General features: G+C 49.1%; 1 protein-coding gene across 1 annotated transcript in view; it reads right to left on the bottom strand.

Moving 5' to 3' along the window:
* Positions 1-4,781: 4,781 nt before the first annotated feature.
* Positions 4,782-26,708, bottom strand: part of CFAP74 (cilia and flagella associated protein 74) — a 123,123-nt gene continuing 101,196 nt past the window's right edge. The window contains 12 exon segments of the mRNA XM_066637397.1: positions 4,782-4,837; positions 9,789-9,933; positions 12,261-12,395; positions 13,344-13,471; positions 14,597-14,732; positions 16,547-16,701; positions 16,841-16,967; positions 17,572-17,727; positions 19,675-19,799; positions 20,685-20,735; positions 24,636-24,745; positions 26,264-26,398. Coding sequence (XP_066493494.1) covers positions 4,782-4,837; positions 9,789-9,933; positions 12,261-12,395; positions 13,344-13,471; positions 14,597-14,732; positions 16,547-16,701; positions 16,841-16,967; positions 17,572-17,727; positions 19,675-19,799; positions 20,685-20,735; positions 24,636-24,745; positions 26,264-26,398 — 1,459 coding nt within the window.

The following is a 26,708-nucleotide window of genomic DNA, read 5'->3' on the forward strand; positions in this document are numbered from 1 at the left end:
CCCTACTTTGTTCCTAGCCCATTACATAGATGACATTATGATTTCAGGCCCTACAGAACAGGATGTGCAGGAGGGATTAGTTGCCCTGGTAGCCCACATGAAGGCTCGTGGGTGGGAGATTAACCCTGCCAAAATACAGGGACCAGCCCAACAAGTCCAATTCTTAGGGGTGGTGTGGTCAGGGCCAGTACGACATATCCCTGAGAAAGTACTGAACGTGATAGCAGCCTTGCCTCCTCCTTCCTCAAAGAAGGAAGCCCAACGCATAGTAGGATTAATGGGATTCTGGAGGCAGCATATCCCCCACTTGGCCCAGATACTTCGACCCATTTACCGGGTGACTAGAAAGAAGGCGGAATTTGAGTGGGGAGAACAGCAGCAAGCCGCCCTGGCTGCCGCCAAAGCCGCAGTGGCTACAGCCATGCCGCTTGGTCCATTTGTGAAAGGGCTTCCATTTGAACTGCAGGTGTCTGCCAACCAAGAGGTAGCAATGTGGAGCCTATGGCAGAAGGGGCAGGAAGGGAAAAAGGTGCCCCTGGGCTTCTGGTCCAGAACACTATCTGGGGCAGTGGGAAATTACTCCCCCTTTGAGCGCCAGTTGCTGGCGTGCTACTGGGCTCTGGTGGAGACCGAGAGGCTTACGGGAGGGGACCCGGTGGTGATGCGACCCAGCATCCCCATTATGCATTGGATCATGGACGACTCTGCCAGTCCAAAGATAGGCCGGGCCCAACAGTCCTCCATAATAAAGTGGAAGTGGTACATTTCAGAAAGGGCACGCCCCGGTCCTCAGGGGGTAAGTGCTCTCCAGGAGCAAGTGTTGGCTCTGACACCAGTGGGGGAGGAGGTAGAGATGGTGAAGGCAGAGCCACTGGGGGAGTCCCCCGTAAAAGAGGCCCCACCTTATGACCAGGTGGAGGAGGATACCACATGGTTCACAGATGGCTCGGCAAGATATAGTGGGGGGAATCGAGTTTGGCAGGCTGCAGCACTCAATCCCAGGCAACAAACCACATTAACACGGGCTGGGACAGGAAAGTCCAGCCAGTATGCTGAACTTATGGCAGTCCTAATGGTAATGGAGCACGCTATAGAGCAACGAGATCAAACAGCATACATATATACAGATTCCTGGGCTGTATATAAAGGTCTGACAGTGTGGTTCCCCAGGTGGAAAAGGGATGACTTCACTCTTTATCAGCGCCCATTGTGGGGACGGGAGTTGTGGTTACGAATTGATCAGTGTCTACAGCATTTGATTGTACGTGCTCGACATGTAGATGGGCACTCTACTGGGACTACAGAGGCAGAGTACAATCAAGCAGTTGATCGGCTGGCCCGTGTTCGAACTACCACACCGGCCCAAAATCAGGATGATGAACTATTAGTCATAGCTCGATGGGCCCATGAAAAGTCAGGCCACCTGGGGGCAAAGGGCACGAGAGAATGGGCACTGCAGCGGGGCATTCCCTGCTCAGCTGACGCTGCCCACACAGTGGCAGCAGCATGCGATATATGTGCAAGAATTAAGGACATCCCTCTCACTAAAATTCCCAGAGGCCACCTTCACCGAGGAAAGGGACCAGGGCAAGTCTGGCAGGTGGACTACATAGGCCCGCTGCCCCAGTCAGGGAGATGGCAGTACCTGCTGACCATGGTGGACACATATTCGGGGTACCTATTAGTACACCCTGGGGCTAGAGCCACCCAACAGACCACAATTAGAGGGTTGGAATCACTAATAAGGCGATACGGGGTGCCAGCGCAGGTGCAGAGTGATAATGGCAGTCACTTTTCAGGGGCTGCTGTGCAGGACTGGGCAAATGAATGGGGAATCCAATGGGTTTTCCACATCCCTCACCATCCCCAGGCAGCTGGCCTCATAGAAAGAATGAATGGGCTGCTCAAACAAAAGATCAGACAGTTGACCCCTGACCATACTCTGAAAAAGTGGAGCACAGTATTGGACCAGGCAGAGTTTGAACTTAACAGCAGGCCCATTGTAGGAGGGCAAACACCCCTGCAGCGCATGGTGGGTTTGGTGGTTCCCACCCCCATACCAAGTTTGAGAGTCTGGAAGACGCAGAAACACGGCATTCTGCCCATACGGGCAACCCCGGATAGTGCTGGAATAGACTTGGCCACGCCAAAGGAAATAATTGTGTCAGCAGGAGAGCAGATCACTATCCCCTTGGGGATTGGGGTGACAGTACCCCCAGGAACATATGGGAGGATTGCACCCCGATCGGGCCTTGCACTCCAAGGGATACAGGTGTTAGGAGGGGTGGTAGACCCTGACTACCAGGGGGAGGTAAAAGTCATTCTCCATAATGGGAGTAAAAGTGACATCACCTGCCAGGCGGGGCAACGAATTGCGCAGTTGATCTGTGAAAAATATAGTAGGCCAGCCATTCAAGAGGTGGATGGCCCTGGGAAGCCCACGGCCAGGGGGAACCAAGGATTTGGCTCCACTGACAAGGAGCTGTGTGACGGGCAAAAAGTCTGGATCATATATCCCCACCAGCCAAACAGGGCTGGGGAAATTATCAGCCGAGGGCCAGGGGCCACATATTGGGTGCTAATAGCAGGAGCAGAGTCCCCTGTCTGCTTAGATATAGGAAAGCTTAAGCGTAGGGAATAAGGACTCCTATACACTACCAAGAAAGGAAACGGCAGACAATCGATCAAGGGGGGCCACTGTGACACCAAGGGGTGGAGTGTAGTGACATTGCGGAAGATATTACCGAGGAGATAGGGTGTGGTGTCCACAGTGCCCCTTGCTCTAAGTGAATGCAGGATTAAGGCCCAGGTGGTAGCTGGAGGTGTGCTGCACAGCTGCAGCCACTAGAGGCTAAAGGAGATCCCTCAGGATATAAGGAGCACCTGAGATAGAAAGGATTGTGGGTTGTAGGAGGAGTGAATGTGGAGAGGAGAGACGAGACTAACTGACTGATTGAACTGACTGACAAACTGACTTTGGACTGACTGACTTGGCTTACTGACTTTGGATTCTGACTTGGCACCTTTGACTGATTGGACTGACTGACTGACTGACTGACAAACTGACCCTGGACTGTGACTTGGCTTGCTGACTTTGGACTCTGACTTTTGCGTGCTGTACTGGTGAGTCAACCCAGGAAAACTAATCAGCCTTAAGCGGGCACAAGGCCCAGTGGGGAGGAGCTGTGACAAGACACCATCTTCATTCCAAGATGATTAATTGGCTAAGGATTATTTCATTTTAATTAGCATGCAGATTAGTATCAGTTTGTCCTTCTTGATCCCAGCTGATGGATCTATCCCTATGCTTTCGTTGCTGCTATTAATTTTAATGTAGCAGTGAAGATAACAATGCTTTATACAGAATGAGACCAGTCCCTGCCCCAAGGGGCTTACAATCCAGGTCAGTGGTTCCCAAACTTTTTAGCACCAGGACCCAATTTTTAAAATCACTCTCTATTGGAACCCACCTAGGTTAACCAGAAAAAAAGGAGATATAGAAAGAAATAACATTTTATTTATAATAACCAGAAAAAAGACCTCAAACATTTTATCTCCTTATATTTACACATGCTTGCAAACTGGAGGAGCTGAGCTCCTTGGAGGGTAATTAGCAGCGACACTATCTGATTTTTGAATAGCTTCAGGGCTTGAGGTAATTAGTTATCTTTGCATCACCCTTTGGCACCAAAAATCAGGTTGCAGCCCACCAGTGGGTCCTAACGCACAGTTTGGGAACCATTGATCTAGATATTGATTCAAGGGAGGCAATGGAGAGTGGAAAGGAGAATGGAGTTGAGGGCAAAAGAGGGAAGGCCATGTGATAACTTCTATTAAAAACGTAAGAAGATCCCCACTTGATCAAGCCAAGGACCCATCTAGTCCAGCTTCCTGCATCTAACAGTGGCCCACCCAATGCCTCAGGAAGCACAAGAGGCAACAAGAAACCTGGATCCTCTTGCCACATCTTTGCACTTGGCATTCAGAGATAGGCTACCTCTGAATGGAGCTTTCATACACTCATCATGGGTTGTAACCTTTAATTGACTTTTCCCACCATAAATCTGTCCAATCGCCTTCAAAAGGCATCTAGGCCAGGTGCTCTCACCACATCCTGTGGCAAGGGGTTCCACAGATTAACTAGCATGTTGGCAACCTTCAGTCTCGAAAGACTATGGTATCGCGCTATGGATGGTGGTTCTGGCACAGCATCTAGTGTGGCTGAAAAGGCCGATTCAGGAGTGACAATCCCTTCCACACTGGGAGCAAGTGCAGTCTGTCCCTGGTCTGTCTCCCTGGCTGTGGGCCTTCCTTCTTTGCCTCTTTGCCTCAGACTGTTGGCCAAGTGTCTCTTCAAATTGGGAAAGGCCATGCTGCACAGCCTGCCTCCAAGCGGCTGCTCAGAGGCCAGGGTTTCCCACCTGTTGAGGTCCACTACTAAATAAATACTTACTTCTCCCATTACACCACACTTACCATTTTAGTTACAGTAGGAGACACAGGCAAGGGCCAAATACAAGGGTGGTTGTCACAAGGCAGAGAAGCAGAGTTGGACACAAGGGTGGGAACAAAGCAGGGCTGGCCCATCCATGAGGCCAACTGAAGCAGGTGCTCCAAGCAGCACATTGGTGCATCGCTGTCCACCTGCTTGCCTCCACTGCTCTCCCTGCTGCATCCTGGACTGGAAAATGAAGTGGTGGACAGATGGGGAGAGAAAGTGTGGACGAGAGGCAAGTGCTGAGCTAGAACATTGGAGAGTGGAAGGAGCAGAGGCTGGCACATCATCGATAAGAGGGGTAGTATTTGGCATTCTGCCTCAGGATATCTGGGGCAGACCCTGGGTGCAAGAGACACAGATAAAGCTACATGCAGGGAACTAGAAGAGTAAGCACAGGACTTAAACACAACCTCTAGGAGACCATGCCAAACGTCAGCTGTTACAGCAGCACACTCTACTTGGAACTGGGTTTATATAGGAGCTGGAAGCCCCTCCCCCTCCTGAAGCTAACTAGGCTTTGATTTGGCTTCCTTTCCCATCTCCCAAGTAGGCCCATTGGAAGAAAAGCCTCAGACAGCCAGATGGGTGCTTACTGCCAGTTCTGAAGCTCAGCAAAGGTTCAGCTGTGGGGACCTTTGGAACAGCTGGAACAAAAGTCCAGAAGAGGGGGTGTACCAGATCTCCCTGCTTCTCCCAAATTCCTGAGCTCCTAGCTGGGGGAGTCTACAGGAAGGGCATGCTCTGGCCGGTCAGAGGTGCATCACTCCACACGCCTCATGTTTATTGAGCCTTCCAGTTACAAGTCTCTCAGGACCCTCCTGTTCCGGCTCCAATTTTTTTCCACCTGTATTAAACAAGAGAAGATACCATCGGATCGGAAGGTAGCAAGAAGGTGATGCAAGAACAGCCTCTCATCCTGAAGAGGCCAAGCCCTGCAGGGCTTTTTCCATTGAGATCTGCAGCAGATAGGGAGCCTGAAGGCTGTACGCAAACACCAGCCACCCACTCACCGCTCAGACTGCTGCCATGGTTTAGAGCCCCATGGATTCTGCTTACGTCAAGAGAGAGAGAGAGAGAGAGAGTGTTTCATTCACCTAGCTTAACCAATGAGGCCAGGGTTAATTGCTTGGCTTTAATTTCTTTTTTGCTGTTGCTTCTTCTGTTCATTCTCCAAAATAGGGTAATAGGGTAACAGAATATCAAGAAAGCTGGTGTCCAAAGTGGCTAAGACTGCAATCTGATCAGTGGCGTAGCTGGAGGGGGTGCAAAGCACTAAGTTTTGCAGGAAGCCTCATCACAGCATGCAAGTGGCCCCTCCCTTTCTGAGCCATTCCAGGTTTGGGGGGTGGGGGGAGAAAAATGGAGGCTATACAATTGTACAGAGGCAGGAATTTCAGCAGGTGTCTCATCTGTGAGATGACAAGCTGTAGCTGCTGAAATTCCCTCTTCACAATTGTTAAAGGTCCAGGAGCTCTAAAGTTGAAAGGTTGGCCACCCCGGAGTAGACACACATACAACTGTGCTGTAAGAGACTGAGGGCCCAATCCTATCCAACTTTCCAGCACTGGTGCAGCTGCAATGCAGCCTCAAGGTGTGGGAATAATGTCCCATTAGCATGGCTGCCCCAGCACAGGAGAATTGGATAGGATTGGGTCCTGAGTTACAAATCAGGGCTGAGCAGCATTGACTTGTCCCTCTACTATGAGCGCACCAGGCAGCTTTAGGCAAGCCAGACCCTCTCAGACTCAGTCTTCCCCATCTGCAGCTTGGGCATAATAATATTGACTCGTCTTACAAGATTATTGTAAGGACCTGTAAATTTCTCCATCCTCCACACCCCAGTAAGGGTGAGCTCCATTTGGTAGGTGCCAAGTCAGTTGAGTCATAGTAGAGGGGCAAGTCAATGCTGAGTCCTTCTTGGCCCCAGGGAAAAGAGGCAAAATAAATGGGGAGGGGGCAAGTTTGCTGGCTCAACTACCATATCCCCCTACCAAGCTTCAGAGTTCAGGAGAGGGGTTGCTTCACCCTTCTTCCTCCTGACTCTTTTCCTGGGTTTGCCCCAATCCCAGAGAAGCAGACTCACAGCAGCCTTCTGGCAGCCTGTCCCAAGATCTATTACTGTCCCTGCCTATGAAGCTCTGGGGTCCTTCCCTTTCCTGGGCTCCCCTTCCCACTTCAGTTTTACCTGGCCAACACTGCCCCAGGGTAGGGAGGCCTTCATCCTACAAGGAGCAGCCAACCCTACTCACCTGCACTGCTCCTTCCACTCCATGAATTGGAAAAAGGGGGATAGAGAGGAAAAGAAAATGTGGACAGGAAGAAAATACTGAGCTGGAACGTGGGAAGTGAGAGTAGAAGCTGGCAATTATCTGGTAACCCTACAGCTGGGATTTTGATGGGGGAGAGCACTTCTAGTCACAGCTACTAGAGGGGAGATGACAGTGTTGCCTGCTCATTTGCCAAACCCATTGCAGCTCAAGCCAACAGGCAAGCCTGCCCTCCAATGGCTGTGACTGGAATTGACAAAGCACCCTACATAAGAACAGCCCCACTGGATCAGGCCATAGGCCCATCTAGTCCAGCTTCCTGTATCTCACAGCGGCCCACCAAATGCCCCAGGGAGCACACCAGATAACAAGAGACCTGCAAGGCTTCCTGGGAATTGTAGTTAAGAACAGCCCCACTGGATCAGGCCAAAGGCCCATCTAGTCCAGCTTCCTGTTTCTCACAGCGGCTCACCAAATGCCCCAGGGAGCACACCAGATAACAAGAGACCTCATCCTGGTGCCCTCCCTTGCATCTGGCATTCTGACATAGCCCATTTCTCAAATCAGGAGGTTGCGCATACACATCATGGCTTGTACCCCGTAATGGATTTTTCCTCCAGAAACTTGTCCAATCCCCTTTTAAAGGCGTCCAGGCCAGACGCCATCACCACATCCTGTGGCAAGGAGTTCCACAGACCGACCACACGCTGAGTAAAGAAATATTTTCTTTTGTCTGTTCTAACTCTCCCAACACTCAATTTTAGTGGATGTCCCCTGGTTCTGGTGTTATGTGAGAGTGTAAAGAGCATCTCCCTATCCACTCTGTCCATCCGCTGCATAATCCCCTGCAAACCCTAGGCAGTGTTTCTCAAACTGTGGGTTGGGACCCACTACATGGGTCGCGAGCCAATTTCAAGTGGGTCCCCATTTATTTCAGTATTCTATTTTTAATATATTAGACTTGATGATACCATGGTATATGACTGCATTTGGGGAAAGGGTACACACCTGTGCTTTTAACAATGATAGTAAATAAGACTTACTCCTGGGTAAATGGGGGTAGGATTGCAGCCTAGGATGGTTAAAACTCTTTTTGCTTGATGATGTCACTTCTGGTCATGACATCACTTCTGATGGGTCCTGAAAAATTCTCATCCTAAAAAGTGGGTCCCTGTGCTAAAAGTTTGAGAATCACTGCCCTAGAAGAATCTACCCTAGGGGGCTGATAAGGGGAACAGATAGAGCCATATAAAATGATGCATGTTTTGGTGAAAGTAGACAGCTAGAAGTTTCTGTCTCTTTCCCCAACACTAGAACCTTCTTGGAGGCTTCCCAGAGGCAAATGGAGGTGGACTAAATGGGCCCTGGGCCTGATCCACTAGGAATCTTATGTAAACTCAAGCGAAAAGGATCCTCCCTGGTCAGAGGCAGCTGGTGACAAACAGCAAGCAAGGCTATTGCCACATCTCCTACTAGTGCATCTCCACTGCAGGAAAGAGGATGCTGGGCTAGATGGACCTTCGGAGCAATGCTGCAGCCTCCTTGTAGGTTCTCACAGTGGACGATTCTTGCTGGGCCATCTTCATGCTACTGTATATAACACAGACCTGTCTTTTGGTGCCAAAATTTTGCATGCCACGTGCATCAACTGCCACCATGGAGGGCTTGTGAGTATTGACATGCCAAGTCCACACCCTGGGCAGTGTAGGCTCCAATAGGATAATTAGCATCTTTCACCACACTGCTTGACTTGTGCAATTATCACCCTGAACCGGCCTCCCTGGCGGGGATGGAATGTTCTGCCAGCAGATCAGGCAAGGAAGATAAGCAGTCATTATCTGCCCTGTGTGGTGATTGACACCGCTTTGCAAAAATGCCTGGAATAACTGGAGATTTGGGGAACACAAGGCACTTTTGTTGCTCTCTTTCTAAAGGAGCCTGGGCCAGGCTGATGGGAGCAGCAAAGAAGGCTTATTTCGCTGCAGTGCTCCTGCCCAGAGCTCTGCTGAGCAGTTTGTGCCTTTTTCTAGTGTGACTAACCCCCCCCCATTAAAGGGAAAGTTTCCCCCTTAAAGGGAAAGTTCCCTGCATTGCACCCCTTCCCTTTTATTTTGCACTGGATGTGTGGTCTGCAGGGGTAAACAGCAGGGAGCACAAGGATCACACAGAGGCAGAGGTTGGTCCCTCAGAGGAACTGCATTCAGTGGCCACTGGTTCAGGAATCTCTGGTTCAAGGGACTCCTGAATGACAGGCTCAGCACTAAGGCCTGGGCCTAGCATTGCTGTAGATGGAGCCACTGACCTCCTAGACCCAACTGGCAGCCCTCTTTGTGTCCTAGCAGCTGCAACCATATGTGGCTCTCTTAGCCTCCATAGCAGAAGTATTTTTGCTGGAGGTTAATAACAGCTTGCGTGGGGGTGGGTGGGTTTCAAGCAATTTCAATCCAGAAAACAGTGTACGTGTGGGGCGGAGGAAGAGTTATTGCCTTTCCCCCCAGTGCTACTGTTTCCAAAGTAAAACTTGAATGAATGAATGAATGAATGAATGAATGAATGAATGAATAAATAAATAAATCAGGGTTCCAATATGGATCTTTAACTGCATGTATAGTTGGATGCTCAGGGTAGAAGCTTAAGAAACTCAAAATGCAAACATAGGCATTTCTACTCAGGAGTATATCTCATTGTGATCAATCGGGTGTACTCTTAGGAAAGGGTTTACAGGACCACAGACTTAGGTTCCCAAGTGACATCGGTCTGAAAAAAAATGTGAAGCTTAACTGGAAGACATAAAAACATTTACTCTGTACAACAGGACTGGATCTTTCAAATTTCAAAAAAGAGTCTTAAGAAGCTCGCGCTCAATAGCATCTGAAAAGTTTGCTGCTGACAATGAAGAAATTCACAGATACATAACTGCCAGAAATCTGTTTTTTGGACACGCGCCTGAGGCCTGAGGTCCTTTGCTTCAGTTCTGGATGTTCCAAGAGATACATGAGGATGAGTCGACTTGCCGGACTTGCCTCTTGCTCCAGAAAAGACCTCCTGAAGCTTTTGCTCTGTGGGAACTCACTTGGTCATAATCCTGCCCATGAAGTAGACACTGTAAACTTCTTTGATATCTCCTTTCACGGTCAATGTGGCCGATCCGGTCACGGGTTGATTGGGCTGTGGAGACAAAGAGGGAGGCATGGATGGGGTAGAAGTTCAGTGGTAAAGCCTTAAAGGTAGGGCTGGTAAAGACCCCTGTTTGAAACCCCAGAGAGCTGCCAGTCAGTGCCTGACAATACTGAACTAGAGGGATGAAACCTCTGACTTAGTAAGAGGCAGTTCACAGGACAAGTGCTGGGTAGAATTTCTAGATCAGGAGTAAAGAAAAGGAATTACAGGTTTCAAGAAGACAGGGGAAGTCTGAAATGGTCATCTAGATAGGCACATAGGTAGCTGGCTTCTCCTGAGCCATTAGTCCATCTATCTCAGTGGTTCCCAACCTTTAAGAGACTGCGGACCATTGAGGCAAAAATTGGAATCATCGTGGACCACATGTGGCTGTGGGTGGTCTGACCTCTGCCCTCTCTGGTAATCTGTTTCCCAAGCACTCCCCTACAGAATCAATCATACAATCATAGAGTTGGAAGGAGCCTAAATAGGTCATTTAGTCCAACCCCCTGCCTTAGGTAGGAAATCTTCTTAGAGCATCTCCAACAGGTGCTTGTCAAGCCTCTGCTTGAATATCTCTAGTGACGGAAAGTCCACCACCTCTCTCGGCAATCTGTTCCTGACCATCAGGAATTTCTTCCTGATGTGTAATAAAAATCTCCTCTGTTGCAGTTTGTACCTGTTGGTTCTAGTTCTGCTTTCAGAGACAGCTCAGAATAAATTATTCCCTTCTTCCATATGACAGCCCCTTGGGTATCTCACCCCCTGGGGGCTGGGGATAAGAATAGGCCCTCAGTTTGGCTGTACTTGTAAGAGGCGACTAAATTGCCGCCGGGTAGATGGGACTTGTCAGCCTGGGAAGGCAGCTCATCTGAGAGAAGGAAAACTCTGATCCCAAACCTCCACTGCCTTGTGGCTACATCCAGTTATGGAAAAGGCTTCAGGAGTCAACCTCGAGGCAAAATCCAGAGCCGGAGTCCCCAAGGCAGTTCATGGCTGAACACAGTCACGTTCTGGCAACTCCTGCGACGCCGCTGGAACCAACCGTATTGGCTTCTGCCTGTCCATTGGACCATTTCAGTGATGTGGAGAGGGGGGATTTGCTGCATGGGTAACAGCCTATCCTCCATACCTACTTTACCCAGGCTTCGCGCACTGGAGAGGACACTCTGTTCCAGAGCCACCATTCAGAGCGTGACACCATAGTCTTCCGAGACTGAAGGATGCCAACAACAGGTATCTCAAGAGAGCTATCATAACCCCTTTCAGTCTTCTCTTGGCTGAACATGCCAAGTGCCCTCAATGTTTCCTCGTAGGGCTTGTCCTCCAGCCCCTCCCCCCCCGCTTGTCCTCGTCACTCTCCTCTGAACCTGCTCCAGTTTGGCTGCATCAGGGAGGCTCAATCAGTTTGCTGCATCAGAGAATATAAGGGAGGACAGAGAATTGAACCGCCCACAGGCACAGCTGACAAGCGGTTGTGGCTGTGGGCAGTTTCCACCCTCTTTGATGGTCTTTTGTGGAGACTGCTTGCTCAGCAAGACACTGGAAGTGATCAAAGGTTTTTTTTTCCCCTGAGACCTCGCAGACCACTTCTCAGGGTCTTACGGACCACCTGCGGTCCCCGGACCACAGGTTGGGAACCAGTGAACTAGCTGCACTTTCTACAATGACTAGCACCTGCTCTGCATGGAGATGCTATCAGAGACAGAAGCTGGGACCTTCTGCAGCCAAATCAGGGGCTTGATCACCGAGCTACAACCCCCTTTCCCCACACAATGAGCACTGCTTGATGATGAACCAGGACAAATGCTTCATGTTAAAGCAAAATTGCCAATTTTTCCAAGGATCTGTCTTGGGAATCACCAGCAATGTCCAGGATCAGGGTCAGTCAAAACACCTTTGCATATTGCCGGCGGGGGGTTAGGGCACATACAAGGATCTGTTTTGTTGTTACGCTAGATGTCCCCCTCAAGTCCGTTCCCCACAGCCAGGTGCAAAAACAGCAGCTTGGTGGAAGAGCCAAACACTGATTGCACCCCAGTACATTGAGATAACCTGTACACGCAAGCACCAATCTACACCCACGTCGCTGCAGATGAAACCCTAAACTACCCCCATCAGCCGTGGCACTGCAAGTTTTGAGACACAGGTGGATTCCCAGCCCTGGTCCGCCATATTTTTTTAACTTGAGGTGCCAGGGATCGATGCAAGCAAAGTGTGTGCTTCATCTGTTGAACTACGGCCTCCTCCTACTTACAAGTGCTTCATGGCATGTGCAGACAGGCAAGTCACAATAACAAACACAAACAGCCCCACTTTTGAAAACTGCAACCTACATCTGAGCCAGCAGGGGGCACCCACGAGATGCTGATGGTTTTGGTTTGTCCGCGCTCAACGGTTCCTTTCACGGGGTCCACCGCAAATCCTTTCAGCTGCAGCAGCTGGAGACTTTCCCAGCTGAATTCAATATTCTGCAGGGACGGAGGGTTTAGAAGACTCGTTACTGCTGCTGGTAAAAAGTCCAGGCAGAATAAAACTGGTAGCAGCACTTTTGTGCAGGCACAATAGGTCCTTTGGCATGATAGTACTGGGCTGGCAGGAACTGGCTGTTTTGGCCTACTCATGTCTCAACTTACATACAGACCTTTGGAATCTAACCTGTAGATATGCAGGTGACTTAGTGTACAAGTTTCACTCCTCCCTTCCCACCATTTATCCGTACAACATCCCTGTGAGGTAGGTTAGGCTGAGAGAACCTGGTCTAAGGTCAGTGAGCATCACTTCCTATTCTGACACTGTCATCACTACACTGCAGGGCTATTGTGTGCTATAGCGTGTGGTCGGTCTGTGGAACTCCTTGCCACAGGATGTGGTGCTGGCGTCTAGCCTAGACGCCTTTAAAAGGGGATTGGACAAGTTTCTGGAGGAAAAATCCATTACGGGTTACAAGCCATGATGTGTATGCGCAACCTCCTGATTTTAGAAATGGGTTATGTCAGAATGCCAGATGCAAGGGAGGGCACCAGGATGAGGTTTCTTGTTATCTGGTGTGCTCCCTGGGGCATTTGGTGGGCCGCTGTGAGATACAGGAAGCTGGACTAGATGGGCCTATGGCCTGATCCAGTGGGGCTGTTCTTATGTTCTTATTGTATTGCTTCACCTTCAACAGATTTAATAAAGTCACTATAAGTTGCCTATTTTTGTATTTACAGGACGCTCTGTTTCTGTTTTTACTTTTGGACTGTACGTACGCCTTTGTTTTAATGTCTGAAGATGACCATGTTATGAACCTCCCTAACAGTATCAAAGCTTCTTTGCGTATAGCAATAATTTTCTGGACTTCCACTATGCTTAAGTTGCCACTATGCCTCCAAGGGTGTCAGCCCTTGGCAAACCCCTGCTCTTGCGGGCCATCGCACCTTCTTCGATGCCAGCTGAGTGGACCGTATGCCTCCAACTTTCAGCTCCCTTACAGCCGGGATGACGAAGGTCTCCGACTGCACAGAAACCAAGCTCAGAAGGATGGATTTCGTGGCCTTGTCGCTTTCTGTGGGAGACACAAATGCAGTTAGTGGTGGAGGAACAGAAGGAAGCTGCCACTCTTGAGTCAGACCCTTATTCTAAGCTAGCCCAGTATGGTCTAAAGGTGGCAGAAGCTTCTCAGACTACTCTTTCCTCAGCCTTACTTAGCAGTGCTACAGCAGTGATTCTCAAAATTTTTAGCACCGGGACCCACTTTTTAGAATGACAATCTGTCTGGACCCCCCAGAAGTGATATCATTAACCTGGAAGTGATGTCATGGCTGGAAGTGACATCATCAGCTCAAAATTCAAACCTAAGCTGCGATTAGCCATTACACAGTGTGCTCGTGCTGTTATTTTGCATAGCTCAGAATTCAAACATTCCAGCTCAGAAGTCAAAGCAGAACACAGACTTGGTTCCTTCACCAACCACACAGCCCTCCCCTGTTTCCGTGGTTGGCAACCTTCAGTCTCGAAAGACTATGGTATAAGCCTACAGCATCCGGTATTCCCAGGCGGTCTCCCCTGTTTCCATCTTCACACCTATTCAGGGCAAAGCTCCATGCCTCTCTACCACTGGAGGCCTGGCCTGCCTAGCAGCTCCGGACCCTGTATTTTCAGCTCTGTATTTTCAATGGCAGCTGAGCTAGGCGCTATGCGACCCACCTGAAATTGGTTCATGACCTACCTGAGCTACAGATTGGACTGACACATCTGCACACAAAACACCTGTCCTGTCAGTGAGCTCCAGAGTCAGACCTCTGGTCCATCTAGCACCACTCTAAAAACACTGGATGGCAACATCTCTCCAGAGCAGCGATTTTCAACCTTTTTCATCTCATGGCACACTGACAAGGCACCAAAATTGTCAAGGCACACCATCGGGTTTTTGATAATTGCCAAGGCACACCATGCTGTCAGTGGGGGGGTTCACATCCCCATGGGCCCAACTAATAAATGACCTTCTCCCCCAATTCCTGTGGCACACCTGAGGACCACTCATGGCACACCAGTGTGCCACGACAGTGGTTGAAAATGGCTGCTCCAGAGTATCAGATGGGGTCATTTCCAGCCCTACTTGGAGATGCTACTAAGGACCAAACCTGGGACCTTGGGCACACAAAACAGATGCGGTGCTACGGAGGGTTACCTGCTTTGGCCGCTTCGTCAGCCATGGATATCGTTATGGCCAACGACTCAACAGGCACATCCAGCGGATCACCTCCTTCCACATACATGATGTGGTTCCTGGCCGCCCCCTTCAGCTGAATCAAGCGGATGACTTCCTGAAAAGGATTGCAATGCGGGTTAACGCTTGTTCCTACCTTTGCGCAGCTGAGTTCTGCTCCTGGCCTGACTCAAGCTGGCTGGAACCGAGAAACCTCATGGAAATCAAGTCAAATTGAGGACAGTTCTGGAAACCAAAGAGTTCCTCTCCATTTGCTATTTTAACAGCAAAGGTGTCCACTAAAATTGAGTGTTGGGAGAGTTAGGACAAAAGAAAATATTTCTTTACTCAGCGTGTGGTCGGTCTGTGGAACTCCTTGCCACAGGATGTGGTGACGGGGTCTGGCCTGGACGCCTTTAAAAGGGGATTGGACAAGTTTCTGGAGGAAAAATCCATTACGGGGTACAAGCCATGATGTGTATGTGCAACCTCCTGATTTTAGAAACGGGCTATGTCAGAAGGCCAGATGCAAGGGAGGGCACCAGGATGAGGTCTCTTGTTATCTGGTGTGCTCCTGGGGCATTGGGTGGGCCGCTGTGAGATACAGGAAGCTGGACTAGATGGGCCCGTGGCCTGATCCAGTGGGGCTGTTCTTATGTTCTTAAACTACAATTCCCAGGAGGCCTTGCAGGTCTCTTGTTATCTGGTGTGCTCCCTGGGGCATTTGGTGGGCCGCTGTGAGATACAGGAAGCTGGACTAGATGGGCCTATGGCCTGATCCAGTGGGGCTGTTCTTATGTTCTTATCCCCTTCGTGCCAGCGGACACTAGATGGCACTCCTGTTTAAGCATTGATGATTTACACTTCGGAAGCAGCAAAAGAAGGAAAGCAGCTCCCATGCCCCCAAAACCTGTGTCTTTTGCACTCATGCAAGGCATGGTAATAGGCTTCCGCCTGCTTTCTTGGGCTCAACGTTGAAGAATCACAATTGGGACACTGACTGGACAACTTCCCCCCCCCCAATCTTTCCCATAAAACACTGGAAAGCTAGTAAGCTTGTGTTGTCACAATGATCTTAACGTCAAGCAAAGTAGTCAAGAAACTTAAAAGGGCCAAAGACCCACAATCCCAGAAGATGAGTTTTCAAGACTGGCTGGCTGGCTGGAAGAGAGAGGGCACCATGCAGGTGTCCAGGGAAATGGTTCTGAGCTAAAACAACCAGCAATCTGCTTCCAAGCAGTGGCGTAGCTAAGGGGGTGCAGGGGGTAGCAGTTGTACCAGGCATCAAGTTTTAGGGGGGCAACAAGCTGAGCTTGACACTAGCGACCAAAATTGTGAAAATCTTGGTATGTATGAATAATACCATCATGATATATGTCACTGGAAAGGTAATTTAATGCAGAATGCAATGAAACAAACTGCACTGGAATATCTGTATTCTATCAAAAGTTATGGCCAATTAAACCAGAAAATGAAAACACAATTGCCTTGTGGAACAAAAAGTGGATTTGCTTAACTTGAGTTTTGACCTATGAGACTGATTGTTCTGAGTGCCAATGAGATGTTATTATGATACAGCATGGAACCAATAACTTTATATTTATTTACTTAATCAAATTTGATTTTGTCATGCAGGGGGGGGGCTCCAAAATCTCCTTTGACCCCAGGTAGCAGGTAGATGCCTTAGCTATGCCACTGACTGGGGGGAGGCAACAGAGCAAGTGGGTGGTGAGCTGATGAAGGGAGGAGGTAGGTTCCTCCCCAATTTTCACTTTTTAAAAAAGCCCTGGCGTGATGTCACTTCTGGTTGCGACATCACTTCCGGGGCAACATTCTGTTGGCACCGGGCTACACAATCATTAGCTACGCCACTGCTTCCAAGTCTCCAGCTGGAGCATGACTGTAGCCCAGCAGACCCCAAGCCGGCCTCACCTTGCCAAAGAGCATAACCTGGAGGCGGTCAGAATAGTACAGGCTCTCGTGGTCGGGGCTGAAGGTGACGGTGAACTCCTGATACTTCCCTGGCAGGACGGTGCTCTCGACTGGGGCAACGCTGAACACACTCAAGCCACTGTAGTTCTGTGTACCTGGCAAAGGAATTGCGCTAGCTGGGATGGCAAAGCCAGGGGTGTGGGGGCCGCACCTCCTTGGCGGACATCTGAAGCCACCTTTGGATGGACGGACCACCATACATCCGTATTCTAACAAATCAGAACCATCACTTACCCACTAAGTCTGCTTTTCCTTGAGATGTGAGGAAAGATGGAAGTTTCTGCCTCACCCGGTCTTTGTACGGCAAGAGAGAATCGAGAACCACGGATAATTTCAGGGGAATGGCTGATGTGTTTTCTATCTGCAAGAGACCCAGACACCCGAATGGTGGAGTCCACATTGTGAACCTAAAAACTGGCTGTAGAAGAAACTTTTCTGCTCCTGCAGATGCATTTCCAGCTGCCACCTCTGACACTTCTCCTCCTCCCGCTCCCTGGGTTCAAAAAAGAACAACAGAAGGATAGAGCAGAACTGTGGAGGAGAGGAGTGGAGCACGGCAGGCTAGAGAAGCAGCCACTCTAGCTGATCACACTCCAAACTTCCTCTTCTGCTCTGAAAATCTAGCCCGCCACCCTCTTCTCTTCCACATTTCCTGTATATTTCCCTTTTTTAAATCCAGGAAGTGGGAAAAGCAGCACCACCAACGGAGGTGAGCAAGCAGGTGTAGGTGAACTCCTCCTGCCTTGACAACCTCAAGGATGGGGTGGCCTTGCAGAAGAGTTGCAGATATTGCTTGTCTTTGAAGAAAGACTATTCCAACGCGCTGTCCTTCCTGGAGACCACAAAATCTGGACCACCGATCGAGACTACGAGCAGCTCAGGAAGCTGAATACTAGCAAAGCAGTGTGACCCAGTCCCCCAAAACAACATCCTTGGTCCACGTCCATGGAGTGGTTGGGATTTACCTTGAAGGTGGAAGTGGCTGTTTCCTTGGTGATAACATATCCCATGTGGAGCACATCTCCCTCCACGGAACAAGCGATTGAAGCGATCACCCCCTGGCCGATCAAGGTGAGGGTCAGGGTGGCTTTCTCGGTCCGGATCTCCAGTTTTTCAAAGTACTAAGAACAGAATGGGACGTCAGTAAGTAAGAACACACAGAAAAGGTTTTCTTTCAAAACCCTCAGGTAAGCTGGTTTCCCAGCTCGATCCCAAGGTGCCTGACGCTGAGGACAAGCATGAAATTAAATGCAATTGTTCACAAAAGTCGAAGAGACCGCAAGCCATGCAGCAGATTAACTCAGCCATTTTCGTGTGCAGTGAATGGTCCCCAGGTGTGCTGCGGGAATTTGGGAGAGGGTCATTCATTAGTAGAGTCATTGGAGGATGGGAGTCCCCCATTGACAGCACAGTGTGCCTTGTCAATTGTAAAAAAAAAACAAAAAACTGATGGTGTGCCTTGACCATCTGATTGCCTTGCTAGTGTGCCATGAGGTGAAAAAGGTTGGAAATCACTGGATTAACTGTTCAGAGGAGAGAAAGAAAAACAAGGAGATTGTTAATCAAGATGCCAAATGTCTGTTCCTCCCCAGCCCCCCTTAGATTAAGTTGAGTGAAGAGGCCATTTTGAGCAGAACCAAGTGGCAGAGGTTGATATCCGGTGCACATCCCGGGCTTGTCTGTCGTCGTCGTCCCCCGCACAGCTGACTGGCTGCCCAGCTGAGTGACTACCTGTGTTGCCTGGCCCTACTGCAAAAAGGAAGCAGAGTGCTAGGATTTCTTTAGGTCACCACTACGCTCCTCTCCCTACTTCTGCAGCAGGAAGAGAAGAGGAAGTTGGAAAAGTGGGCGGAAAACTTCACTGCCTATAGCAACAATGGAGCGGGAATGCACTGAGTGTGTGCATATAGACATAAGAACCTAAGAACAGCCCCACTGGATCAGGCCAAAGGCCCATCTAGTCCAGCTTCCTGTATCTCACAGTGGCCCACCAAATGCCCCAGGGAGCACACCAGATAACAAGAGACCTGCAAGGCCTCCTGGGAATTGTAGTTAAGAACATAAGAACAGCCCCACTGGATCAGGCCAAAGGCCCATCTAGTCATGCTTCTTGTATCTCACAGCGGCCCACCAAATGCCCCAGGGAGCACACCTGATAACAAGAGACCTGCAAGATTTCCTGGGAATTGTAGTTAAGAACATAAGAACAGCCCCACTGGATCAGGCCATAGGCCCATCTAGTCCAGCTTCCTGTATCTCACAGCGGCCCACCAAATGCCCCAGGGAGCACACCTGATAACAAGAGACCTGCAAGGTTTCCTGGGAATTGTAGTTAAGAACATAAGAACAGCCCCACTGGATCAGGCCATAGGCCCATCTAGTCCAGCTTCCTGTATCTCACAGCGGCCCACCAAATGCCCCAGGGAGCACACCAGATAACAAGAGACCTGCAAGGCTTCCTGGGAATTGTAGTTAAGAACATAAGAACAGCCCCACTGGATCAGGCCATAGGCCATCTAGTCCAGCTTCCTGTATCTCACATTTGGGGCATCTCCCAAATGCCCCAGGGAGCACACCAGATAACACATGCACTTGGATTGGCCCTATGTTGAACCACAGAGGCTTTCACCTAGCACATAAACATCATCAGGATGCAATCCAGAAGGAAGTTCCACAGCCCGGATGTGAACAGGAAGAAAGTTCCCCTTCCCACATTACCACCACCTGACCTAGTGTCAGTAGTGCCAGGAAAATACACTTCCTGGTGCTTCTTGCACCTGGCACACAGCCATAGGAGTGCATCAGGGGAGGCAAAAGAGTCTCCACTCTCCCCACCTGACCCGGAATGAGAAAGCTTTCAATTCTTGGAGGTGGCTGTGAGAGGGTTTGGGACCCTTGCCAATGTTCCTGGCGACATCACTGAGATCAAGGCAGGATCTCAAATTGGGGAGGGGGAAAAGAGCCATTTTCCAAGCTGGTTAGAGGTGGGAGATAGTTTGGTTTCCAAGCTTACCAAAGTAGGGCTTCACCCGTTGCAAAATAAAATAATTCCTTATTGATAGTCTCACCCGATTGGCTTCATCTGGACTGAACGAGACAACGAGAGTCAGAGATGTGCCTTCTTCAAACTTTTTAGTGGGATTCACCAAGAGGAAAGGTCCGTAGGGATTCAAAAGGGAATAGCCCAGCTGAGAAGCACCACTCAAGATAACGCAAGTATGACTGGTAACAAAGAAACTCTCTCTCTCCCCCCCCCCCCCGGAAAAAGAGGTTTCTTACCTACAGTAGAGGACAATCAATGGCTTCAAACCAGTAACTGTCTGTAGAGCAGGTACTTCCATAGCGTGAAACTGGCAATCCTCTTTGGAATCCTAACCTATTTGGCAATTCTATTTGCGATCCTATTTATGGATTTGTCTCTGCCAAATTCTGATCTGGATCCCGAGGTTCCAACACACCAAACACATCTGCTAAAGCGGCACTTGAAATTTCATAATCCATCATTGTTCCAGAGTTACATTTCCGGAATTCTGAAAGTCAGGTTCCAGCTGCCCTTCACTGCTATTTCCCCCCCCCCCCCCCTCTGTAAAAATACATCAGAACTCAAAAATGAACTCTCCCCACTGAGAGGCAACCCAGTTAAATAATATCTTTAAAACCTTGTTTTGTGCTATACAATTGTGATTTTGGAGGGGGATTTTTTTATGCATGGGAATCATGGATTTTAATTTTTTTCTTCCATTTCTTTATTCCTTCCACAACGTAGAACGCAAACATCCATTCCGACATTTGGAATTTCTACCTGAATTTAACGAGAACGGAACCTGAAGGATATGGGAATATCGGAACAAGAATGGAGGGAATTCTCTCATCACTAATTCTAACCCGTGCCAACTGAGACGTGGGCTCTCATTTTTATCCTGGAATTTTAAAATCCAAATAAAAAAAACGTGGCCTTGCAACATTCCCTTCCCCTGCCCTGTGTGTAGTCCTGATGATGAAACCGTGAAGCCCAATTTAGAGGGAACAAGGGAGAGAAGGGGCAGTGATGGAATCATTCAGGAAAGGATACAGTCAGTTTCTTCTTGAGATATGTTCTGCATCTCGATATGAACTTGAACTCTGTGCCCTGGTAGGTGAAAGCATTTCACATTTGTCCAAGGATATTGGTAAAAGGCCAGTGCAAGAGATTGAAAGCAAAACAAACCAACAGTCCTGATCCATTATCACATTCATCCAGAAAGCTATAAAAAACTCGGAGCCGGCCCATTCATGTAGGCTAACTGATGCAGCCACAGATGAACATCAGTGGGGTGTGGCCCACGCCTGCCTGCTCCCTGCATTCAAACAGAAGAGAAGGGAACAGAGCAGAAGACAAAGCTTGGAGGACAGAGGAATGGTTGCCTATGTTGGAGCTGGTGGCCCATGCAAGAAACCAGATGAGTCTTAGTTGGTGAATTGTGTTTTTCGAGCCTGGTGATGTTTCCATGGAATTCACACACAGTCCTAGATCGCTCACTTAGATGCATCCCAGCCCTGGACTCTCCCTGTAGCTCCTCGCTGGATCCCCAGCCCAGAGTGCTCACATTACTCTCCCCCAACTGCACACTCCATCTGGAGCAGTAGAGGGCTTTGCTTGCAAGGCGAGTCATGAAACCACCTGACTGTAAGTGGCCTCTGATGACTGGGCCAAGAGGCACCCTTGTAAAGTAGGGTCATGGTTGGCAACCTTCAGTCTCGAAAGACTATGGTATAAGCCTACAGCACCTGGTATTCTCAGGCGGTCTCCCATCCAAGAACTAACCAGGCCTGACCCTGCTTAGCTTCCGAGATCAGACAAGATCAGGAGATAGTGTTCAGTATAGGAGATGGTGGGCAACCTTCAGTCTCGAAAGACTATGGTATAAGCCTACAGCACCCAGTATTCCCAGGCGGTCTCCCATCCAAGAACTAACCAGGCCTGACCCTGCTTAGCTTCCGAGATCAGACAAGATCAGGAGATAGTGTTCAGTATAGGGAGATGGTTGGCAACCTTCAGTCTCGAAAGGACTATGGTATAAGCCTACAGCACCTGGTATTCTCAGGCGGTCTCCCATCCAAATACTAACCAGGTCTGACCTCTGCTTAGCTTCCAAGATCAGACAAGATCAGACATGTGAAGGTCCTCTTCTACTTAGCAGGGGAGAGCAACTGTCCCTCTTTACCCCACCATGGTGTCTTTTCCAGAGGCTGGGGCTCAAGTCTCCTGGGCATCTTTTTAAGATTTAGACTTTTTTTTTTAAGATTGTGAGCCCTTTGAGGACAGGGAACCATTTGCTGAATGAGTGAACTGCTTTGTGAACTACGTTTTATGGAAATGTGGTATATAAATACTATTAATAAATAATATTATTATTAATTAAAAAAAAATCCCTGATCTAGATGTGAGACACCAATGAAGGTTGGTGTTTAAAACAGTTCTATCAAGACATCTGGTTTAGCTACCGACTTAAGGCAACTTGAAGAGGGGGAATCCCCACTGTCTTGCTTCTGTGGATTTATGTCCTTGCAAGGATCCCATTCTGCAAGTTAAACACGGAGTTACATAGATTGCAAAACTGAGGGTCAGAAAAATGTTGTTTTTTTTTTAATTTATGGTGGTTTTATATGAATTTGGGGTGCTGATTCAAAAAATGGCATCAATTTTGTCCTTTCACAGCGATTACCAAACTGTGGTTTGGTGCCCATTAGTGGGTCACAATTCAATTTTTGGTGGGTTGCGAAACTGACCAGGAAAATATATTGAGCCCTGTGAAAAGTGTGATGGAGCAGCATGTGAGCAATTACTCACAAGTAGGGAAACATGCCTTAGTTCACTTTGAAGGGGCAGGGTGCGAGGAACACAAGGCCACCAGAATGGTCCTGATCGGATGAATGTGGAGCTCCAGAGGGCAGTCTCCCCGCACCATAGTAAAAAAGGATAAAAACAGAGGCTTGAGTAGCTGATAAAGTGAAACTCTTTTTTTAGTCTTGTAAAGCTAGGGGGTCCCAAGAGAGTGCTGCTTTAAAAAGTGGATCCTGATGCTAAAATTTTTGGGAACCATCTGCCCTATCATGTCTAATTTTGGAGATATGGCATTAGCTTTGTTTGTGAATGGCTTAAGTGGATTCCTTGTGAGGAAGCCTACAGCATGGTTTCCTCACGAGGAAGCCGCTTTGAACCCTTCACTAACAAGGTTATGCAGTATCTCTGAAACTAGATGGAATAGGACAAAACTGATGCCGTTTTTGGAATCAGCACCCCAAATACAGGGGCCTCCCCCATATTTGCGGATCCCATATCTGATGGTTGGCAACCTTCAGTCTGGAAAAGACTATGGTATAAGCCTACAGCACATGGTATTCCCAGGCAGTCTCCCATCCAAGTACTAACCAGGCCTAGCCCTGCTTAGCTTCCAAGATCAGACAAGATCAGGCATGTGCAGGGTAACAGTTGCTGTCATCTCCATATCTGCAGATTCACTTATCTGCGGATCAGGCCCGCCTCCCCAGTGCATGCACCCCCTCCGCATCTCCCCTCGCCTCCGGAGGGGCCCCTGAGCTCAGCAAAGGCCGAGGATATCCATCCCAGTCTGAGCTCTAAAGTTAAAAAAATGTAACTTCTGGTTTCACAGAGAAACTGGAAGTGGCGATTTAATGCCAAACAGGACTTTTTTTTTCAGCTTTAGAGCTCAGTATGAGCTCAGCAGAGGCCGAGGATGAACGTCCTCGATCTCTGCTGAGCTCAGATGCCCCTCCCAGACGTGAGGGGAGTGAAGGTCCCATTGCCTCTGGGGGGCGGCCCCCTGGGGATGGGCGTTTGCCCATATCCGTGGTTTCAGGTATCTGGGGGTGGGTGGGTTTCAGAATGGAATCCCCATGGATAAGGGGCCACTCCTGTATACCCCAGGAAAAAGTCTGAAGCCAGCAAAATGCGTTGTCGGGGCCCCTCCCAGATGCCCTGACCCCCTGACTTACCCTAGAGCAGGCACCCCATGCCCAGGGTGGGGAGACTTCCCTGCCCTTGAAGGGGGCAAAGAAGGTTGGCTCACCCCAACCAGCCAGAGGGGGGCTGGCAGGGCAGACAAGGAACACTGCAGGAAACAAGCCGGGAGCTGGAAAGGCCTTTTCTGCCCCACCTGGAGGAAGGGGAGGAGCCAAAGGGGGCGGGCTTGCTCCATAAAACAGGGAGGCCAGGGATGAGAGGCAGGCAGTGTGAAGCAGGGGAGCTGTGAGGTGAACAGCTCCTGCTCCTAGGCCAGGTTTGGCAGCTCTGCTAGGGAGGAGGACAAGGGTGCTGGAACCCCCTCCCCTCTCAGCCAATCTGAGGCCTCCCTGGGGGTGGAACAAGCCTGCTCCAGGCCCCTCCAGGGCAGGGACCCTACATGCGTGTTGGTCTGTGTTATTATTGACACTGGCAGGGTCGGCCTCCTCCCAACATTCAAGGCAGCAAGCTTATCATGAATGTGTGCATTGCAGTGCCGAATGTCTTTCCACCTATCCCAGTGGCACATCCACTAGCTGCTGACTCTATCACTTCTCCTCCTTCTCTCTGGGTTGAGAGAGGAAGAGTGGAACAGAGCAAAAGAGGAAGTGTGGAGGAAAACAGAGTTGTGGGCTAGAGTAGTGGTGCTACTCTAGCTCATTCTTCTCCTCTCCTCCACATTTTCTCTTCAGCTTCTTTTCAACTTTTGAATCTGGGAAGCACAAGAAGAAAAGCAGCAGAGGCAGCTATAATAATGTGCCGGGCAGTGACAGTGTGGAATCCCAAAGCCATTCCTCCTTTGTACATTATGTGCTTGCCAGCTCATGGTGAGAGTCCACGGTCCAAAAATAAAAAGAAAAAAAAAAGAGGAGATGATCAGTCTAAACGTACATCTTAGGTACAAAGAGGTGGGCTCAACAGTCCATCAGAAACACACACGATGTTTATAAGAGATCCAGGTCAACCCAAAGAGGAGGGGAGAAGAAGGGGAAGGAAAACCGCTTGTGGGAAGTCAGCGTTTCATACCTACTGCAACCTCCCCAAAGTCAAAGACTGATTTGCCGTTGTGGAAGTCACCCATAACAGATGGTGCCACAGCAGGACAATGCAGCTCAAGGTACAACGTATTATAAGGACTGTGGAAACGAAAAAACGGCACTCGCTCAGTGTACAGAACAGGATGTCAGTTGCTTCACATCATGGGCTGAATAGCATTCATGGCACCTGCTGAGGGTTGGAAGTGACATCATTAACCAGGAAGTGACGTCATTAAGCAGATGACGGCCAGATATGGTGAGGTACGGAGAGTCAATTATCACGCAGGCTGCCCTTTGAGCAGTGCTGCCTCTGCTGCAGCTCAACGCAGCGTCACCCTTGCAGTCTCAGCAGTGAAGTGGTGCCACTGAAAGGGCACCAATTATCATGGGGGCTGGAAAAAGAGCTACTAGGGGTCACATCTGATCCTGGGCCTGACATTTGACACCCCTGGTGTAGAATGAGAGTCACTTGTACCTGAGCACACTTCTGGGTCTCATAGTATCTGCAAAAGACAGGCGCGGGAGGAGATTTGAGTCTTGCTGTGTATTTGGGTGCTTTGCTGAGTCGCTTGCATCTGCACTGCAACCCCTAGTAACGTGCTCAGTGGGTTTCTTTAACCAAACAGCATCAGTGATGCATTGATATTATTCTACCTGTTTATTTATGGTTTTTCAATTGAATCAAAGGGCTTCACAGGTGTTGTCTCAGTAATCTGAGCAACATGGGGACAAGGCTGTTAGTGGGTTGCCTGCCAAGAGTGAGATTATGGCAGAGGCAAGATTTGAATTGGGACCTCTCGGTCAGCTTCTTTCCCATTCTCCATTCCCCCCTCCTTCTCTTGCCTAAACAAAACCACCACTTGGCACTGGAATAGCGCCGTTTGAGCATGCAAAGTGCTTGCGCGTGAGGTCCTTATGCCAACCCAGTGAGAGCAGCAACTAGGGCTGCAAGCGGATATATGCTCTTCCTTGGGACGACATCAGTGGGACAGCAGTGGGGACTATATGTGCCAAGTAGGCACGTAAAAAAAAAAATATGGCTGGCAACCTTCAGCCTCAAAAAGACTATGGTATAAGCCTACAGCAACTGGTATTCCCAAGCATGTATAGGATTGATGTGGGAAGTGGCGCCCTCTTTGCAAGATGCCATGTGCATGGACGGTACTCCATAAACATAAAGGAAGAAAAATTAGTTTAAGCAAAGCCAAGAGCTCTGTGCACATTGCAAAAGGGGCACAGGCGCCCTTCCTCATTTAGCAGGTGCAGCCAAAGCAGCATGTAAGCAAATGGCCCACACCCTTCTGAAGACCTGGCTAGAGTGACCCTAGGCACCTCGGTCCTGATGCTAGCACCCAATGGGCTTCATCTAGGTGTGGTGCGGGAGTCTCATTGCACAGGGCTTGGTCACAAAGCCCACAGCCGCCTGGCCTCAATTCTGCTCCATCTACACCAGGGGTGCTCAACACGTCGATCGCGATCAACCGGTCGATCGCGAGGCAAAATTGAGTCGATCGCGGGAGCTCCCTTAGTCTACTCTAGTCTATAGACTAAGGGCTCCGCGATCGACTCATTTTGCCTCGCGATCGACCGGTTGAGCACCCCTGATCTACACAGTACCTGTACTGCAGATTTTCTGCCCCTGTCTTCTCATCGATCTTGCCACTTGCCACAAGGCATGGGATAACGTATCTTTCAAATCGTTCTTTAAAGCTCCGGATCAGGGACAAATGTGCTGTAATATACTCTTCTGAACTAGAGAGGCAAAAAGACACAGTCAACTGTAAACAGACAAACAAAAGCACAGCCTGTATCAATAGGATTTGAGACCCAGTGGGTAGAGGTGGGAGAAAATGGCGATAACAAATTAAAAACACTTAGCACCACTTTCTGCCTTCTCATTTTTGTAAAAAAGAAATCCATGAAAAAAAAAGTTTTATTTGGTTATTGTTATTTTGTTAATGGGGGGTGCATGAGTAATTGACTATGGCTGACGCTATATCACTTGCATCACTTACCTAGAACACTTTTAAAAGTGATTATATATATAATTAGAATGTAAATT

Source organism: Tiliqua scincoides, chromosome 9 (genome assembly GCF_035046505.1).
Source record: "Tiliqua scincoides isolate rTilSci1 chromosome 9, rTilSci1.hap2, whole genome shotgun sequence".
Classification (NCBI taxonomy): Eukaryota; Metazoa; Chordata; class Lepidosauria; order Squamata; family Scincidae; genus Tiliqua; species Tiliqua scincoides.